General features: G+C 39.3%; 1 protein-coding gene across 1 annotated transcript in view; it reads right to left on the bottom strand.

Annotated features, from left to right (window-relative positions):
- The window catches only part of Pik3c3 (phosphatidylinositol 3-kinase catalytic subunit type 3), an 82,613-nt gene that overhangs the window by 54,759 nt on the left and 11,727 nt on the right, over positions 1 to 16,127 (bottom strand). The window contains exons 4-7 of the mRNA XM_051163978.1: positions 13,343 to 13,472; positions 4,782 to 4,868; positions 3,124 to 3,219; positions 851 to 922 (exon numbers count right to left, since the gene is read on the bottom strand). Coding sequence (XP_051019935.1) covers positions 851 to 922; positions 3,124 to 3,219; positions 4,782 to 4,868; positions 13,343 to 13,472 — 385 coding nt within the window. The remainder of the gene's footprint in view (positions 1 to 850; positions 923 to 3,123; positions 3,220 to 4,781; positions 4,869 to 13,342; positions 13,473 to 16,127) is intronic.

Genomic DNA, 16,127 nt, shown 5'->3' with positions numbered 1-16,127 from the left:
ACTGAAATTTGGGTTTTAGTTCATTAAAAACACATTGTTCGTAATTTTGTCACTGGACTAATTTTTAATTCTGAGTCCATTGTCCTTGCCCCCAACACCTCTCTGCATAAGCCTATTGTCTGGTAGACGTGGTGGCTACAACACTGTTATAATAAAGTCCATCCAGAGAAAATGTTAATCCACTGATCTTACTTAGGCCCGCTCATCTTCTATATAATGACCTTTCCATGACTGTGATGCTTAGTTTTGTCAATCTGACACAAGCGTGTGCCATCTGGAAACAGGAACCTCAGTTGAGAAAACGCTCCCATCAGACTGGCCTATAGGCAAGCCTGTGGGGCATTTTCTTAATTAACGATGGGTGTAGGAGGGAGGGCCCAGCACACTGTGTGTAGTGGGCAGGCAGTTCTGGATGGTGTAGGAAAGCAAGAGCTTTCCCTCATGGTCTATACTTCAGTTACTGCTTCTAGTCCCTGCCTTCGTTTCTTGTGATACTGGACTGTAACCTAGAAGCCAAATAAATTCTTTCTTCCTCGAGTTGCTACTGGTCCTGTGTTTCAAGCAAACTGGGATGGTGCCTGGCCATGCCAACACTTTCTCAGCAGCTCCCTTCACCAGCAATTCACAACTTAACCAAGGGGTTGCTCACTCTTGCATTAGTCAGACCTTTCTTTCAGGGTGTCAGTGCTTCCTATAAGTTGACATAGTTCCAAATAGCCAAAGTGCAGTATTACAAATGGTGTCTGCATAGTTGATATATGCATTATTATTTTAAAATACATTACATGCGTCTAAGTTGTGTTCATTCTAGAGAAGAAAGTGTTCTTAAAAGCTTTGTAAAACAGCTTACCATAGACATTTGGGGATCAGGAACTTTCACTAACTCAAAACTTGTTAAAATTGGAGATGATTCGTCACCATCCTAGAATATAGTGCAGGGATTTAAAAAAGAAGGAAAAAAAAAAACACATTTTACTCAAATGATAAGTGGACATAATATTATAGAATGCTAATAAATTTAAATTCTACTTTTAAAACATCACTGTTTCAGTTATAAATTCTTGTTTTCTTTCAATTCCATATTTATTTTCTATCTCTACCGCTAATATTTTGGAAAATAAACAGAAAAAATTTATTATAGTTATAAGGATATGAAGTCTGGAAATCTTTGGCTTCTTACTGTTTGTGGCTATAATTCTGTAATTTTAGTTTATGTCAATGGATAAGAAAACACGCTGATTCAACTTAAATCAGTCCAGGTTTCATCACCATGACTTACTCAAAGACTCAAGTGTGGGTAACAAGGTATCCCAAGGGACAACACAAGCCATCTCAAGGACAAGAACGCAGCATGAATTCTTGACACATGTTAAACATTAAAGCTGTCTTATCTTGTTGGTGTCACCAATCTTGAAGAACGAACTTTTGTTTTTAATCCAACTCAGCATAATAAATATCTCTTCCAAATTACTGCATCAGGCTAGTAATGGTCAGTATTCATTCCCTTGTGACTCTGTGCCTAGAGGTCAGTGTATTCTCAATTTTACATATACGCAACCAAGTCAGGCGGGGCTGAAGAAGCACCTCAACTCCACTTCAGTAACTGAGTCTTACAGGAAACAACGGATTCCCACAGCTGCTGTTAACAGGCTTGTTCTCGGTCACAGCACTAGAAAACGCATTTATCAGCCTGACTATGACAGGTAATCGTCACTAAAGCTATCTGTCACAGGAGACAGGTGACAAGAAAGTCTGTTTCCATTAGACTGTGAAGCTCTGGCCCAGCCATCCTTACACTAAGTGGAAATATGACAGGATGGGCAGGCAGGCATTAATTCATGAGCAAGTACTAAAGGAGTAGCCTTTCAAAAACACTGAGAATTCTTCTAATTTCTATTCTGTTATTATTCTGTTGATTGCCTAAGCTGTTTTTCAAAAAAATCCCTCACAATGTCTGAATGTTTCACCCAATCAGCAGGTTCTTCACACAAAAGCCCCATATGAGCAGCAGTGTGGCTTTAATAAATATGTATCATACAAACAAAATAATTTTAGAATATAGTGGTAAACATTTTGATCAATAACCTTTTCCCTTTGCTTGAGTCAGGTTTTACATTCACATCTTTCCTAGTCTTTCTTATATATAACAAGCTATAATATGCTAAATTATCCTAATCTTCCACCACAGTGAAAAGAAAAAAGCTATTAAGGGAAAAGTAAGAACATTAATTGGAGAAAGATCACAAAGTAATGAAGAGTTAACAATGCAAACCCAAACTGTTTCTTATTCTTTCAAGTAACCACTTTCAAAGTGTATAAGCACAAAGTAATTGTGGCAGCATCTATAACTGACACTCATGTGCAAGTGTAATTTAAAGAGCCACTTCTAATGAACAAGTGACCCAAGTATAAACTTCATTGTGTGCTACAAGTATTCATCTCTGGAGTCATGCACAAGAACTCTGTTCTCACTTAAAGTGATCTTAACACTATTTTCATAGTGATAAAAGAAAGACTATTTATAAGGTTTCAAACTATACATATAAGACAGTAAGTATACATTTATGTATATAAATACACATGTAAATATATGAGCATACATTTATCTATATAAGTATTTCTGTGACATTTAAAGGAAACTCCTTCAAAATGAATTTAAGGCAAAGGATTTAAAATAGCTACATACCGAACACTAGGCTATTTTTTTCCATGAGAAAATATGAACAATACCCAACTGTGATTCAGTCTAGTAAAAACATTGTCTCCAAATGTTGAATAAACTGTCAACGAAGCCTTTCATAAGCAGAGACACATAATTTCTTCAATGTCTTGCCAAGGAAACGTGGATTTCCTACTTTATTGTGTGAACAGATAACTGTACATGTTATTACAATAATGTCATGTGTGCCAATTTACAGAACAATTCATCAGAAAGCTTTAATCACTTGCATACTTATCTAATTTTGTAACTTGGAACTGCTTGAGCCAAATGGGCTGCAGCTATGTGTGTGCAGGATCAGCTGCTACTGAAAACTGTTGGTTGCTTTCCTGCAACCAAACACTGTGTCTCAGCGGGGAGAGCCATCATGGATGTTAGAAAGCATAGAGTTCCAAGGAAAATACCTTTTCATAGTAAACAATACCGTACTCCTTATCATCACACTTGACACAGCGAAACTCAACCATCAAGTACATGAAATTAGAGCTTCGTTTCTCACTCTAAAAAAGAAAAAATATACATACATAAATGACCACTTCCAACCTGTTTGAATAAGGGTTCCACCACAACTCAACAGTATATGAATCAACCAACCACTACTTATGAAACAACCACATGCAACAGCCCAGACAGAATCACTGTTTTACCTATAAGAAATGTACTCAGCATGCCATCTCCAAACTTGGTAAACTGTTGCTTTACTCAGCACCTTGGATTTTATGATGTTAAAACTTGAAAGTGTTTTGAGAACTATTTTATTTTAATTCAAAAATAAAGATGACAATTAATACTTGTAACAACTTCAGCAGTTTCACCTTTGAACTACGTAACTAGCCCACTTCATAGATAGTAAATTGACAGAAAAATAATCTTGTTTTTATTTTCTTAGTTTGTACTCAAAGATAAGAGGCTTGAATAAATTTTATAAGGTTCTCACAATTTCAGAATGTTCCTAAGATTACTCGTTATTAACAACTTTTATCAGGATGCCCTCCTCTGGCCTCTGCTCGCAATGCACATGCATGGTGCACAGGCATGTAAGTATACACATTCCAAGGTCACTTAAATTGTTCAGCTCCATAAACAACAGTCTACTGACTGGCGACAAGCAAACCGGAAGAGCAACACAGCAAAGGTGGGAAGTGTGCCCGGCACTGCGTCTCTACACACAAAGCACTGACCTGGGAGAAAATATACATGTTTTGAATGAACGATTTTTCCACAGAACCATTATTAAAAGTGCAAAAGCTAACTCTCCTAATGTTTGGGTTGAGAATGTATGAATAATTTAGAAAAGATCTCAATTTTACAATCAATATAAGTGTTAACCTCTACCACATTCATTTAAGACAAGAGCAATGATTCGTCTTATTCTCAATCATTTTCCTCCTGTCAGGGAAAACCCTGCTATGAACCCTTAGAGGTGTCATAAGAATTAAGTCATGTGATGTGTAGACCACAGTGGTCATTATCAGCTGTACAGAGTCTTTTCCTCTCGGAATTTGATTCATAAAAATTGTTTCCATTCTCTAGATACACATCCTTATAGCAGACGTAGGTTATTCTTTAAAAAAGGGTACAAAATACTACCAGCTTTAAGAAATATAGCTTTGTAAAGCACTCGCTGAGGTCACCTTTAATTAGATATTTACAACGGCCCAATACACAAGGTGAAGAAAAAGTAAACTGTGTGTAAGGGAGAGCTTACTGAGTGTATCACATCCAGGAGGTAGTAAGTGAGACAACTGAGCATAGGTGTGGGCTGGAGACGGAATGTGGTGGCCTTGGAGCGGAGACAGAACAATGACAGGAACTTGAACAACGTAAGTGAGAACACGTGAGGCGCTGACCCCTCACATACAATAGGCAGCCCCTGCTAATGGCTCAGGTTACAGTAGCATTTAAAAGGCCAAATTAGCTGCTCCTTAATATAAAACTCAGGGACTGAAATAAACTGACATCTGCCAGACAGCTGGGAATAAAGATTTAAAAAAAAAAAAAAAATTGTTAACCTAGTAAATCTACAGAATGTATCCTGATGTAAAAAAAGGAAACAACTCACCTCATTTATCATTTCTATCTCTCTAAATGTTAATCTGTCCAACCAATCCACTTTCACCATGTGCCCTTGCCGATGAGCCTTGGTAAGCTGCAGGAAAGAACAACACGGTTAGTCTTTGCACGGATCCAACAAGCAGGAAGATGGAGGATGGAAACTGATCACTCCACCCTGACTTGAAAATCAAGAATCTATAACACTACGAAATTCAAAGTGTTTAGGCCACAGAGGGAAAACTGCATACTGACCCATAGCATTGGTCACTGTCAACAATACATTAGAAATAAGTCTTATACTACTTAAGACAATATAATATACATTAGAAACAAGTGAGTTTTATGCTGTTTTGGGGACCTACTCTCAAAATATCTCACCAAGTATATACAAATACTTCAAATTCTAAAATGGTCCAAAACTCCAAACACTTTGGGGTTTTAAAGATCTAAGCTGACAGAGGCTGGGCCTGTGATACCCACACAGGAAGCCCTTCTACACGCCCAGTTCCACCCACACTGTTCCTGCACAGCCGTTCACATGGATGAAGCACTCCTATACATTTGAGTCTACACATCAGAACATGAGATTCCACAGGTGAAGCACTCCGACACTTCAGATTCCCACATACAAAGCACTAGTACATATCAAAACGACATACCATATCAGAACACGAAACTAGGCAAGAGACAAACCTTTTTCTAAATATGAAAATCACTTTTAAAAACACTTCTTAAAGCCAAGCCTGCAGACTTGCCAGGGTTAGTGTGTAGGAGCGGAACAAAGTCCGCCCTGAACGTTAGCTGCGTGTTCTATAGTTCTTATGTGTTGACTAGCATAAATGAAATTATGATAAGAAAGATCCTCTACGGGAAAATAAACCTTTCGCTATTCTTCCTATTTTTAATGTAACATTCTTAAAAAAAAAAATAGTTATACAAAGAAAGGCAATTCCTAAGTACCAGTAAATCACCAATCTAAGGTTTACGTATATAAACACATGCATGTGTGCCTTTACCTTAGGAAAAACGATACAGGAGCTAAAATTCCTAACGTTGCTGATGTTTGAGCACATGCTAATCTTGATCTACTTTCATAAATGACATCATACTGTTTTCTTTTTTTTCTAATTCAGAGAGAAATTGAGATAAGCTGCCAGGTCCTCAGATTAGAATTTGCTTTTTCACTGACAGTATATATTTTAAACATCAGTTTAACTTATTTATAAAAACACTTTCTCAAAAAATTCATGAAATGAAGCAAAACTGAGTATCAAACCCTTCCATTGGCACTTCGCTTAGCTCAGCAATTTCCTCCTCACTGACCAGGCCGTGGCACTATTCCCATCAAGAGTACGGTTGATTATCACCTCACTCAGAACTGAAAGCAGTAACCACCAGTATTTCTTCTCTCCCTTGACAATATCACAAATATGAGTTCCCAGTTCCAGAAATAAAAAAGTGGTAACCTTCTGTAAAATGTTCGAAGTTCAGGGGCTAGAGAGATAGCCTGGTGGTTAAGAACATTTGTAGCTATTACAGAGGACCAGGGTTCAGTTCCCAGCACCCACACAGTGACTAACATTTGTCTCTAACTCCAGTTCCAAGGGGCCCAATGTCCTCCTCTGCTGTCTGTCAGCACAGCCTACATGTGGTGGTGCATTTACATGCAAGCGAGACACTTACCCATATGTAATAAAAAAACCTTTTAAAAAGAAGTTTGCAGCCCACTGTAATGCAAAAGTATTACTTAAGAAACAATCAACTTTCTTTGCATAGCAAACAGCACCATTTTCCTCCAAGAAAACAGATACAGAAATATTAGTAACTGCCATTCCTGTGTCTAGCTGTACAACCCACAACAGCTAAGAGATGGATCCAGTGTAGATGCCCAGCAAAGATGACCTGATAAAGAAAATGTGGTATGCACATATACACACGGGAAAATTACTCAGTGTAAAGAAGGAAATCACACTGCAAGAAAACCATGCAAGTGGATGGAGATCATTATCCTATATGAAATATGACGAGATTCATATAAATACTGCATATTTTCTCATATGCTGAATCTAGATGTGAATTTGTGTGTATGTGTGCATGCATGTGTGTGTACGTGTGCACATACACATGCGTGCGTGTGTGTGTGTGTGTTTTGTGTAAAACATGAAATTAGAAAAGTAGACTGAGACTAGGAAGAGACCATAAAAAGGAGAGAGGACAAAGGGAGGATAATGGCACAGGTGTGACAGGAAAGCCAACAGGACTACCAGGGAGAAGGAAGGGGACCAGTACATCAGAGGAGAGACATCAGAGAGGGCACAGAATAAGAATGGAGTACAATGCAATGTACACAGCTCCACCTTGAAACACATGGTTTTTTATGCTAACTTACACAACTAATGAACAGAGGACACCACTGAGCACATAGTATAAGGGCTCATACACAGCAAGAAGTAGACATTTTGTCAGTGCTGGTAGAACATCTGATAGACGTGTGAGCTAGACCAAAGACCAAGCACTGGGACTTATGGGAGAGTGTCACACCACAAGCTATAGACCTGGTTCTAACACTGACAAATTCTTTTCAAACTCTGTCACATTTTGAGCCCATGTAAGAAGTAAAAAAATATTATTTTCTATTTTCCATTTGTGGCCTAATATGCAGGTAGATGAAAAACATGACAGACAGTAGGTATAGTTCCATATTGTTACCAAAGGCAAAAAGATGTGTCTTTTTGTTTCTTTCCTTTACAGAGCATATAAACTCTTACTGACTTCTCCTATTACTTTGCTCATACAAACAAACAAACAAACAAAATGTACTATAACTTCTCATACTGTCTACTGTAAAAGCCAGTTTGGAATGATAAACTGAGTCTCTCAACCATTTTCCACCTGCCAGCCTTTGTTACTCCCTCTGTTGGTAGACTTATTATTATGTCATTTCAGCTCCTCTAATTTCAGTTATTTACAAACATTAGTTCTGTGTTGATGATCCAACAGTTGGTCCCTGCAATGATTTGCTATGAGGAAAGAATTGGCAATGCAAGTTGTTTCTTGATGTGGAAACTGAAACGAGGTTTCCATCCAGATACACTGGGTGCTTCCTGCAGCAATTTGTACCAGTTGTGTTTAAGCGCTGCAAATACATGTCACTCCTCACACATGCTAGGCCTTGGTTTTTTTCTTAGCTGCACACCAAATATGACTTTCTCAATCTTTTGAACAGCCATCACAGAATCAATACTAAATCTGGTAAAGCCACCACAAAGGCCAAGTGTAAAGTACCTCTCGGACCTCAATTGTGGAAGATGTTCACTAAGTGATGGAACTCACACACTCTACAATGCTGCAATCAGAAACAGTGAGGAATGTCTGTGAGCTTCAATAGAGAAGAGTAATGATGAATTTCACATGTGAATGGAAAATCAAGCGTAATTTACATATATTACGATGACTATTCAATAGCTGCCTAGATTACATCTTGATATTTAAAGGAATTCTAGCTACTTCTCAGCTTAACTTAGTTACAGAAGTTCTGCAAAACTAAATAGTTGTCACTGAAAATGTCTTCCAGGCATTTACCCTATTTACCTATGAGTTAAAGCATGTGAAGTCAGTGGCTTACAGCACTCATGTCATTATTTCCCATGATCTGAAGAAGTGACCCTCTTGAGAGGCATGTGGCTGCATCAAAGAATGGCTTCTTTGAAGGTTGCACACCAAGGTGGGAATAGTGGGCTGGGTGGAAAACTTTTCTAAATAATTCATCCAAATTCAATATACTCCAGCGACCAAATCCCTTTCAGAACTTCAACCCATACTGGCTTTAATTTTAGGTAGGGCTCAAAGCACATGAAGTAACAATTTTTAATAATGAAAGGCTAATTAACATTCAAATGCATTAAACTTACATGACTATAATCCATGTGCACACTGAAAACAGCTCCTCGGAGCCCCTGTTACTTCATCTCCTGTTGGTGCAGATGGCAGCATATCTAAACAAGAGTGGTCCTGCAGTCTACAGCAGCTTCCCATTACCTTCAACTTCTACCAAAGCAGAGGACCAAAAATGGACTTCTTTCAACATAGGTGAGTGTAGAAAACTTGTATGTGTTACTGAGATAAACGTCCTTTTATTCTTAGTCTGAAATGTCAGTGACCTACATCTTTCCAATATAAGATAAGTACTGTCTACTTCACAATGGAAAGCCCACAACCCATCACTGTCGTTAGGTGGTCCTCTGACTCCACCATGCCTGCTGCACTTGGCGCTATAGTAGATAAACCTGCTTGCCTTCCATTCTGGTCTAAAGTGCTAATTTCTTCACCATCTTGCCAAATTCTCCATCAAAACTGTTCACATGGCCCCATAGGTAATTAAAAGCAGGCATTTGTTTTGTTTTGTTTTGCCACTTTTCTCTGATACTTAAGAAGTACATAAAACTAATTTGGTTTCCAGCAGATAGTGAAGACTTCCAATTCACAGAACCTATGTGAAGACAGCGGCCTGGCCAGGCCCTCTGCTCCTTACCATAGACAGGACCTTTTCAGCCTAATCATACCAGGTGTACTTTTTCCAATGCCTGCTATTTTACTCTCTACTCCCTTAACATAAAAGGTCACTACTTTACTCTTTCATCTCTAGTACCTTTCTTTCTTTCTTTTATTTTTTTTTCCTTTTATTTTCTTTTGCCTTTTTGTTTGATTAAGGTAGGGTTTCATCATGTAAATCTGGCTAACCTAGAACCTTTTGTATAGACCAGGCTGGCCTTGAACTCACAGATCTGTCTGCCTGCCTCTATCTCCCTAAGTGCTGCTATTAAAGTCATGCACTATCATTCCTGGCCTAACACCTTTCATAACCCGAAAGAAAACTGACATAAATAAAAACTCAAAAAAAAAAAAAAAGTATTCCTGACCTAATATATGATGTTTGTGAGGGACAGACCAGCTAGACAGACTATGACTGTCCTATAGGTTTCTATTATTTAAAAATGTATCTCTGAAATAAACAAAACAATGAGTCCTATCTGCATCAACTCTGATACACACTGAAATAACCTGTAACTAAGACATAAAACAGCCATACATAAAATAAAGTTCATCTGAACAACTAACACATGTGTCCGTCACAGTCTGACTGTGCCTAAAGATTTTTAGCAAAGTAGTTTCATCTAGATTTTCGTTTCTTCTTCATTAATGAAGTCTTGTCCACAATTCTTCAATTTTACTATTAAACATCATTCATAAATTCAGGAAGAGTAGTATTTGCCATATAAAAGTTTCACTTAGCTAAACTTTTTGGAGATTAATCTAGCTTTAAAAGCATGTGATTTTTCTATTCCTCAGGCAGAAACTATAGCTGTAAAAACAGAGAATAGATTTTTTTCAGAACATCAATCAATAATGTTTTAGGGCTCAATAGCCTACTGGCATTAACACTCTCATTCGACTCGGTGCCACTAGTTTTAAGATAAGTCTAAAGGCTTTGGCAGCAGACAACTGTGAGCAAACCAAGTGACTAATTGAAAAGATGCCACTCAGCAGAATGAGGACACAATTGACAAGGCATTCCCAAACCCTGGCTGTAACATGAAACAGGGGATATGTCATCGAATCAAAAATCTGCTTATAAAAGGTATGTTATCTAGAGCAAAAATTATTATGAGTTTCATACAATAAGATAATTTAGGTAATGTCAATGATATCATTTAACATGTCTCATAACCTTGTTATGAGAATTCCAGCAATTGCCTTAGTTACTTTTATATGCTATGCTAAAACACAATGGCCAAAGTACCTTATTCAAGAGGCATTTAGTTAGGGGCTTTACAGTTTGCCCACGACGGTGGAGCAAGGACATGGCTGTAGAAGATCTGAGAGCTTACATTTTGATCTGCAAGTAGAGGTCACAGAGAGCTAGCTGGAAACAGTGCGGGTTTTTATATCTGCAGACCTGCCCCCAGCGGCACATCTCCTCAAACAAGGCCACACCTCCTACTCCTCTCAAACAGTTCTACCACCTGAGGACTAAATATTCAAAGATATGAAAGTATGAGGAACTCTCTCACTCAAACCACAACAGCAATTAGCATAATTCCAATTTATTATTATCATAATGTGAAAAAACACCTAAGAGGATTAATGAAACAACAAAAGACTCTTAGACCCAACCCAAACGTTAGGGCCAGGAGTGCATGGTTCCCATTTGTACAGCAATAAATGTCTCTGTGAACTCTAGCCAATCATTTTCTTCCTCTCGAAGGTAAGCAAGAAAAACAAACAACAACAACAAAACCCAGAAATTGTGCTTGTTCATCAGGATTAAAGTCCATTCCCACAGTCAAAATATGTGAACAGGGGTGCTAGTGCTCCACGGGCATGAGACTGACTGACTGCCGTGTGTCCATTACTACTGTATGCAGTCAAGTATCAACTGCTTCTCTATTGGGACTAACTCCCTAAAAGCACTTTCAGTTGGTTCTTCTCTGTATCCATGCATTCCTTAAAAATGTGGTATTCTCTGTTACATACACACACTTTATTAGGTCTTCATTTGGTTAGCTTTCAAACTATCATTTTTTCCATTGTGTTGTCACTTAATGATTTAGATTATAATTGAAAAGGTTCATTGAAGGCACTCTGCATTCCATTCAGTTCTTTTATAAATTTCCTTGTTAATGATGTGAGGGATGTGTGCAGTGCCGCAGTTAACTATAGACAGCACTTAAGAACATGGGTATCCCACTGTCATCTGCAGCGCACACCCAGGCAGCATGCATCAGGATGGTTATGTTGTCTGCCCCGGTTCTGTGTATCACGTTCACCTTCTGCCCTCTGTGGTTCCTGCTGTAATAACCCTGAGATCCAGACCCCAGCCCACCATGACCAGACATAGCACTGTGACGTTTCATGGCTTCCCCCTCTTCTCTGCTTCAGTGCTCAGCTCCCCACACCCTTCGCATCTCCACTTGGACCGCAAAGCATTTTTCATCTGCTCATGACTTTCTCTTTGCCGCTCTTAATCAAACTGACAGAAAGGAAAGCACACTGTGAAGGCATCAAGCAGAGCTGCTCAAATGAGAAGGAAACAGGGGAAAAGCATGCTTCTGTACTAACCTTTCAAGTCCAAAGACACACGTTCAATATAAATCAAACACCAGAGCCCAGTGGTCACACCCAAAGCCCCAGGAGAATATGCCTGCTATCATAAAATTCTTACAGTATGGCAAGCTGAGAAAGTTGAAGGGAACAGTCGACACACTGACCCATCATTACCAAGAGGTGGGTCTAGGCTGTGAAAGTTAACAGACAGCCCTGAAGTCTGCTCTCTTATATGTTCACATGTCAGTTGAAACAGAAGTAAGCATTAGTTAAAACGTTTAGAGATGGGGGGGGAGGGGGAGGGAAGGCAATGAATAAGACATAGGGGTGGCATATTTTAATACATACATTTCCTCCTGTTCCTCATTAAAACTCTAGGAAATCCAAATTATTTATAAGAAAAAAAAAGCTAAGCTGCACACTATACAACATTATTTCCTTTTCTCATAACCATTTTTCCTCGAAGGAAAATGAGGCAGGTTTATAAAACAGTCTAAATCATTAGAGAGATTTATTCCATTAAAATTACTCTGAAAGAACTGATTTCTAAAAGTCAAACTTGAAAGCAGGCTTTCAAATGCTCGTTATTCATATTGTAGTCAGAATTTATCTTCCATAGCCAAGCAACAAATCAGAATCAAAGTATTAAATCCAGCTTGGAGTTGACACTGATTGTTTAATAATTACCCAACACCATCTTTTCACAGGCTATTTAAATGGTTGGTCTTCACTTCCCAGCCCCGTTATCCTTAGGCAGCCCAGACTAAACCTATCTTCTTCTGACTCTTAAAAATGGAATCTTTCCAGTTTTAGTATCCCACAGACTATTTATGAGATGATTCTAATAAAATGACTATTAACTGATGGAAAGCAGCCAAATCAAATGCCACTACAGATAAACTCTTATAGAGAGGGCAGACATAAAAGAAACTATAAACTGTCCTACATACCCAAGCAAACCCTGGAAACGAGCAGGTGAAATACATCTTAAGTTTTATTAATTTGGAGCAAAGATCAAGGAAGCTGAAAAAAGTGTACCAGTGAATATACTTATTAGGGACCTTGAGCACCTTCTCCACTTAAACAAACAAAGTAGAAAATAGGTATGATAATGAAAATACTAGAGACCCACATTTCCAAATCTGATGCAACTCTAGACAAAAGGCAGATAATGTGTGATTCCATGCATGTAGAAGTCTCCCCCAGATGCAAAGCGCAGGGAGGCTGGAGTGAGGAGTGACCCAGTACATGGAGCTTTTAGAGGTGAAACTAACCTAAACTCATACAATGAGGATGATTATACAGGCTCTGGAACATAACGCCTTTTGAGAGTGAAGGCACGTGAATCCTACCTCAAATGGTGACTAATGTTAAATGTAAACCAACAACTGATAGGAGTCATGACGCCAAGTACCCTAGGATCCGGTCTGCTCAGAGCGTGTCTTGTCTTAGACACCTGTGTACCTTGGCAAGACGGCTCATTTGATCTTCTGAGAGTGTGCTGCTCGTTCTGCCAGGAGTTCTTGTGGGTTCAGAGCCATCTGCCTCCACGTTAGGCCAGACCTTCAAGTCATGCATTCCTTGGCGAAACATACTATAAAGAAAAAAAAGTTCAGAGTAGAAGCAAACTGAGGCAGCTCATCACAAAGCAATGTGTGACAAGCTTACTAAGCTCTGAGACCCCCATGGTTTGTGCAACAATGAGCTAAGCTGCTAAAACCCACAAAACTCTCTTCAGGCCACTCTTTTCTCCCTTAGATAATCAGAAAATGAGAGAGGTCTATAGAAATGGTCTACGATCCAATATCTATTTCATCGTTGTTGAGGGAACTTGTTGCTAGGCAGACTTAAACAAATATGTACCTCTTTCTTATATGGCGCCAGTGGCAAACCAAGGCAAAATTCAGAGCATGAATGAGCAGTTACTTAGAGCAACTTATGTGACTCAAAGATAGCTAGGCACGGGCAAGGTTCATCCCAGATCAGATGGATCCCCACTTTAGTTAACCTGCCACAGTTGTACCTCCTGGTACAACAAGCTCACATACAGTCGGAGCAGAAATGCATATAAATGGCTGCAAGGTGCAAGAGGAACCAGCATGAATCCCTGTGAGGGTCCAGTGATTCTCCAGATACGCTCCTTTTATGAAAACTGTCAAGTCACTGAGGTCAAGGTACCACTACGAGTGTTCACTGTGTTCTGATGAAAACGGTATCTGCTGTGCTTCGACGACAGCACTTTGCAAGCACTTCAGAAGACATCCCAGAATAGCAGACACTAAATTTCTTTGCAACAGAACAATATCACATTTATAGGATGGAAATTTAAAAACAAAACAAAACAAAAAGAAACCTGTCAGTTACATCTATGAACTTGTCTGGGTTTGGGTAACAACTGTACCACCTACAGCGTATCTGACTGTGACCGGGAATAAATAACATTACTTCTTAGTATTCATCAGTTTTCTCATTAATAAAAATATTATATTAAGGGTTTGCATAAAGGTTATTACAAAAACACACGAATACAACCTCTTACTAAGTTAAATTCTTTCCTGTTTAATATCAAACAGATCTGACAACACAGTGGCAAGAGGATCACAGATTCTAGACTAACACAGGCATCTAATGAGAGCCTGTCTCAAACAAAACAAAGTGCAATACAGAACAACCTTAGAGCCGTCTTTAAGGAACTGGCTACCATAAAGTACCTAAAAGCGAGGACCCTGCCATACTCCTTCAGACACAGCACATGGAGGCCCTTCCTCCTCTCTACCTCTCTCCTCCTCAGTGACTACTTGGGCTGAATTTAACTAAAAACAAAAAGCCACATTGGGAGCCAGTCCAGTAAATGATTTAAGCAATTGGGATATGTCTGAAGAGAGTTCAGAATGGAGTGTGACAGAGCGGTACCCTAAATGCTGGTGATTGTCAAATGCTCACACCACTTTCTTTGGACTAATGGAAACTTAGGAGAAAATCACAGCTATAGGTAGTGAGGTAGACCGTGTGCAGAGCCTTGTGCCCACTTGGGAAATTAGGGCAAACAGACAAAAGAACAGCAGACCATCCTTCACCTCCATCAGAGGTTCAGTAGCAGCTACCACTGCAGCCCATGCCAGTATAGCCAGCCACTGCCAGGACTTCAGAATATCACACACACACACACACACACACACACACACACACACACACACACACACACACACACAAACACGCCTGCACATCCTCTGCCCTTTGCCTATGGCTCTATCAATTCAGGCGATGCCCAGCCTGCTCTTAAGCTACTAAGAAATCTCTGAAGCTACACGTTCAAGTTAAAGACAGTCTGCTGCTGCAAAACTACTGTCCAACCTCAGTCTCTGTATTATTCATGAAAATTGTCTAAGACATTCTCCCTAATACTGACACACATGTACAAAACAGATGCTGGCACACAGCACAGGTTGGCAGTCACTGTATTATCTTCCAGTAGTACAAGCTTTGAGGGCCACTTACACTCTAGTAAGTGCATCCCATGGTCCTTTAGGAGAAGAGGCCACCGATACTGTATTGCTAAAGAAACATCTGAGAAAATGAAGGCCCAAAGCAGTGCTTCCCAAAACCACAGGACTGTAGTGGCAGGACATGAAGAAATAGTATGAACAGATTTTTCTAAGATTTAAAACTCTTGGTTCGTGGCAAGCAAACAAACTTCACTCCTAATTATTACTACTAACTTTGCCTGTGCTTATGATTGAATTTGTTATTTCAGGCACATTTTCTACCTCCTTTAGATGGGAGGCAAAGAAAACGTGACTCAATGAGCTACACAAAGAATTACAGACGTGCTCTGCCAGGGTCTAGGCCTATGAGTCTGCCTGATCCTCCCCATCATGTGCCCTCCCATAAGCCCCAGATCTAGGCCAGGTCAATCCAGTGTCCCTGAATTTCCTAGGCATCTCTAGACTTTTGTCAGGACCCTCCTAGCATGCCCACAACCTCCAGGCTCATCCTGCATCCAGTTAAGCCCTGTCACCCAGCAGAAGCCATGGAGGAAGACTGCTTCCTGGCTTGCTCTTCCTGGCTTACTCAGTCTGTGTTCTTATACAGCTCAGGCTCACCTGCTCTGGGCTGACACTATATACAACGCACCAACACATGTATTATTTATAAATACAAGATTTATCAGGCTCATTAAATGTACTTATATATAAACACGTATAAGTACATATATGTGTGCACCTACGTGTATATGTAAACACACACG

This window comes from Acomys russatus, chromosome 20 (assembly GCF_903995435.1).
Source record: "Acomys russatus chromosome 20, mAcoRus1.1, whole genome shotgun sequence".
NCBI classification, from domain to species: domain Eukaryota; kingdom Metazoa; phylum Chordata; class Mammalia; order Rodentia; family Muridae; genus Acomys; species Acomys russatus.
This window is presented reverse-complemented; position numbering and strand designations above follow the sequence as displayed.